The sequence below is a fragment of the Sycon ciliatum genome, chromosome 10, assembly GCF_964019385.1.
Source record: "Sycon ciliatum chromosome 10, ocSycCili1.1, whole genome shotgun sequence".
In the NCBI taxonomy this organism is placed as follows: Eukaryota; Metazoa; Porifera; class Calcarea; order Leucosolenida; family Sycettidae; genus Sycon; species Sycon ciliatum.
The window spans coordinates 22650339-22655469 of NC_088652.1; the positions used below are offsets into that span (position 1 = coordinate 22650339).

At 48.2% G+C, this 5131-nt stretch overlaps 1 protein-coding gene across 1 annotated transcript; it reads left to right on the forward strand.

The window, feature by feature from the left end:
• Positions 1–2150: 2150 nt before the first annotated feature.
• On the forward strand, positions 2151–4835 carry LOC135826257 (guanine nucleotide-binding protein-like 1). Its single transcript, XM_065338887.1, has one exon. The coding sequence runs from the start codon at positions 2299–2301 to the stop codon at positions 4105–4107; it is 1809 nt and encodes a 602-aa protein (XP_065194959.1). The 5' UTR covers positions 2151–2298; the 3' UTR covers positions 4108–4835.
• Positions 4836–5131: the final 296 nt, after the last annotated feature.

Genomic DNA, 5131 nt, shown 5'->3' on the forward strand with positions numbered 1-5131 from the left:
AGTCAAATATTTCGTGTATTTGACTAAGCAGTCAAATACGCGATATATTTGACCGCTTAGGTATCAGGGAAATTAGTGGGGTCAAATACTAAGAAGGCGATAAATAGATTATAGACCTCATAGTTGGTCTATACAGGATATATAGACCTCGTAAAAGACCTCGGGGGACCTCGGTCTTTTACTCGGTCTATATATCCTGTATAGACCTCCTAACCGGTCTATAATCTATACGTATTGTCTCACCAGTACAGCATCCAGAAATAGGAGTTGAGGAGGAGCTCTTTTTAGCGGAGGATGCAAGTATCATTTTCATGTTTTGGTCACTCTGTCCACAGTCCCACGTAAACCCTATGTCTCCAATAGAACCCGGGAATGGATTAACTACTAGAGTTTTCACCAACACGCCACCGATTCTTACAATTGTTATCCTATTCCAAAGGTGATATTTTGCACATCTTCCTTATACTGTTTTAAAAGTCGTAAGTGGTGCACCAACATGGCGCTGGACGTATGTATGACGGTGGTATCGCTCAGCTCACATACTCTGGTCATATTCCTCTCAGTGACGTTAAAAGGAAATCCTCACATCCTCTAAGCTATGTTGTTCTCAGCGACGTATAATACATGGTCAGTTTTAGAATTGAGAAATAGAGAGAATCAGAGTTGCAACTGAACTCTACTGAAAGAATATCTATTCAGAACCTGCTGGCTTTGTTCGTGAATTTATTGCTTTCTCCCCTACCATCCCCCCCCCCCCCACACACACACAAAGCATACTGGCTTCAAAATTGGAGAAATGTTGGAAGTTTTGGAAGGGTTTCGGCGATTCTCAAAGGAATTCTCCAAAATTGTCGAAAGCTTAGCGATTTTTCGATAAACAGTTTCCTCTGAGACAAAAATGCGATAATACTCATAAAAAGGACACACTTCAGGCTCATTACAAACATCTTGAAAGTTTTGTCTTCACAAGTATACTTTCAAGCCTTCTCATCAGGTGAAATACAGGCAAGGGAAAAGGAACAGGAACAGTGGATTAAATACAGTAAGAAGGTAGTGAAACAGCGCAAAAAAAGAAAGAAAGAAGATAGCTAAAGTAAACAGCGAAAATTGCAATAATGACACAAAGGTGCAAATGCGAGAAAACTCAATAACCGCGACATGTACTGCGACAACAAGAGACAACCACTGGACAGACATGTATTTAATCCACTGTTCCTGTTCCTTTTCCCTTGCCTGTATTTCACCTGATGAGAAGGCTTCAAAGTATACTTGTGAAGACAAAAACTTTCAAGATGTTTGTAATGAGCCTGAAGTGTGTCCTTTTTATGAGTATTATCGAATTTTCGATAAATCACGTTTTTGGCGAATTTTTCGGCTTGCGGGTATATGGATTTTACTAGTAACGATCTTCCTGATGGCTAGTGGTTGTTTGAGAGGAGGTTAAAGAACACGAGTCACATGACTTCAACGCACTACAAGTACTGAAATAGAGAGCTCGAGCGGTAGGCATATGGTGTCAAGATACGTGACGTCACCACATCCCCTACGCCCTTGGATCCCCATCACCACACACACTTCGCATTAATACTAGCAGGATGCAGTCATGATGGATCTGTTTTCTGAGAGGGTGAAGTGCAGCGCGAGCTGGCATAGATGCATAACGCACTCAAACTCACCTAGATCTACGTGATTCAGCCACTAGACATGAGTGACCATACTGTGCACGTACGTGGGAGGCTCTCAGCAGTCAGCACAGTCCACGCTTACTTGTCATGTAAGAATAATGATAATAACGGGGTCGCACCCTGTAATAATAACGGGGCTGTTAATTTTATAGTGTGACGTCAATGGGTCCTCGGATACGCGTGGCAACGCAGAGCACAATGGATAAACAACAATGGCGGGGCCCAGCGGGATACGGTGATCTTGCTCCTTTCTATGGCTTGCACGTACATGTACGCTCAGATTCTAAGTGTCGCGGATCATGAAGCCCTTTCGAATTTCACGTGCTTCACCCACGCCAACAACCTGGTATAAAGGTGAGCGCGGGAACTAGCATTCTCTCAGTTACGTTACACAAGTCAGTAGTGAAGAAGAAATCGGTTCCGTTTGGTTTTGATTCAATACTTTGTGTTTTATAACGACTTGTTTCTGAACGCAGACCTCTAGAACCAGGTGACAGAGTGCTATATTGTCGGTTCAAGGTGAAAGAAGAATTTTGCTTTCTGGATTCTCGCCTCCAGTTCTGGTGGATTGTGGTGCTTTCCAGGCAATCTGCATTTATTGACATTGTTCAAAATGCCTCAACACAGTCGCCGAAAACCGTTCAGTGGCAAGCAGAAGAGAGCCCAGCTCCAGCGAAAGCGAGATGTGCAGCGATTCCGAGAGGACGACGAGGAGCCTGCCAAAGAGAAGCTGGAGATACGCTCAGACTCGCCATCTGACTCAGATAAAGATGAAGAAACACTGGTCACGTCTGAAAGTGCCAAGATTGCAGATATATTTGAGCCCAAGTTCGAAGTAGGCGATGCCGTGGCTGAGACAAGGCGTCAAGACAGATACAAACTGATGTTTGCCCAAGAAAGTGCCAGCGAAATCGAGGAGCGCAAGCGGGAGTCGCGTCAGCCATTGCAAACCCTGGCAGAAAAAGACTTGGAAGTGTCCTATGAAGATATCTATGGAAGTATGGAGCACATCGACATGCCTGTTCGTCCCACCTGGCAATACAGCCTGAGCAAGCAGCAGCTGGAAGCTAAGGAGCAGCGCTACTTCAATGAGTACATTGACCGGCTCATGGCTGATACACACGGCCATCCGCTAAGCTACTTTGAGCGGAACCTGGAGACTTGGCGGCAGCTGTGGCGTGTGCTGGAGATGTCGAATGTAATAGTGGTTATCGCCGATGCACGCCATCCCATCCTGCACTTCCCACCATCCCTGTACCGCCACGTCGTACATGAACTGAACAAAACGCTCGTGCTAGTGCTGAACAAGATAGACTTGGTGCCAGCGAGTGTGGTACTGGCGTGGCGCGAGTACTTCTATGGACTGTTCCCGCAACTTCACGTCGTCCTCTACACGGCACGCCCAGGGAACCAGAGCAGCAGCCAGCGCTCCGACGCCAAGGGTCTGATGTCGCACGCCCGGTGCGGCGCTAAGCGGCGCATGATATGCGTACAAGGTGCCCGTCAGCTGATCCGCGCCCTGGCCAATGTGGTGGCCGATCACAGTATGCTGTCCGGTTGGACGGATAAACTCTCAAAGTTTGAAGTGTGCGACGATGCTGGAATAACAGCAGCTTCAGTGCACGAAGAGATAGTACGTCATAGCCGGCGTCGTAAGCATACCGCATACTCCAGCAACGGTACCAACGGTGGCAATGAAGCTACGGCAGCGGCAACAGCATCCTCACCGCCGTCCTTCATTACAATAGGTCTGGTTGGCCATCCCAACGTGGGTAAGTCCTCCATTCTCAATAGCCTGATTGGCAAGAAAGTTGTAAGTGCGTCGCGCACACCCGGCCACACGAAGCACTTTCAGACGCACTTCCTCACACCGCACATCCGCCTGTGCGACTCACCTGGCCTAGTCTTTCCGTCACGTGTTGAAAAACAGCTACAGATCCTGTCCGGAATGTACCCAATTTCCCAAGTGCGTGAGCCATATACATCCGTCGGCTATCTGGCGGCGCGCCTGGGATGTAATTTGCTGTACCGACTGGGACTGGCCAAGAAAACAAGTGAAAAATGCCCGACTGTTCCTCCACAATCCGATGCATGCGTCGACAGTTCAACAAACCCGCTGTGCAACGGCCACGCTAGTTCAAGCTCACTTCGTTGTGACGGCCACACCTGGTCCGCGTGGGACGTCTGCGAGAAGTGGGCGGAGGAAAGGGGTTTCCATACCGCAAAGGGCGCCCGTCCCGATACCTACCGTGCCGCGAATCATATTCTGCGCCTGGCGACAGACGGCAGAATAGCACTGTTCGTACGACCGCCGAAATACACTGAAGACTTAGCGAAATGGATGTGCCATCCCGAACTAAAGAGCGTTGTTGCAGTCCAACTGGAGGGCTTGGACCATGATGAGTTGAGGCCAGAGCCTTAACCTGTTGGCACAGCTTAGTGCTAGCAGCAACTCCAGTGCTGCCGCATCGTCAGCAGATGATAGTTCCTGTCGTGGGGTAGCATCACGTGCGGCCGCAGCCTCTCCGGCCACCCGCAATCCGTTTGCCGGATTGGCCGTGGCGGATAGTGAATAACGTGAGAAGTGACACGGACTGTGTTTGTTTGAGGTGCTGTCGCACCAAGCTACATCTCACTTTGTTACATTTCACACTGTGGCTGAATCACCCAAATGTCTTATCTTATCTGCCCCCCCCCCCCTCACACACACACACACACACACACTCTCTCTCTCTCTTATCAAGTTAGTTAATCACTATTGCGTTTGTGTGACTCTGACACCGAGACTTGTGGTCGGATGAGCCTATCACACCACACACGCACCCCATCCGCAATAGTGCCCAATGTTCCCCCCGCAGCCCCTTGGCTTCTGTCGATGCCAAAGTTGAGAGCGATACAACATCACCGGTGTTCTTGATTGCGAAGTGCACTGCTTTAACGTTTTCAATCAATCATCAGTTTCAGTTTTTTTAACGTGTTAATTTTCGTTGGCTGAGGGTAGCAAATGAAACGAAAAATGTATTTTCACCATAGTTACGGCACCAGGATTGTGTCAGCTGTTTTTTTTGTCAGTGTTCTCAAACTTTTCTCTTCATCGTGGTCTTTCTCTTTCCGTTGTAGTTTCCCACCCGCCCTCCCCTTCATTCTCACTTCGGGATAGGTCCTGCAGGCTACATTTTGTTCATTTTTCTTATGGGGTTATTCTAACCGGTTTTTCCTCAGGGTTGTGCCTCCGCCGGGGTCCTGAGGTTTTTTCAGCCAGCTTCGGGCTGGTTAATTATCCGGCGGCCCCATTCACCACAGTGGTTCACTTCTTGCATCATGTTGGTCTGGTACATACGTGTACATGTATATGCGTGAGGTGGCATGCCCTTCTTCATGCTCATCTATATACTACGCTAAGCTCTTCCATCTTCCACCGTGAGTGAACAAAGACCACACTACTA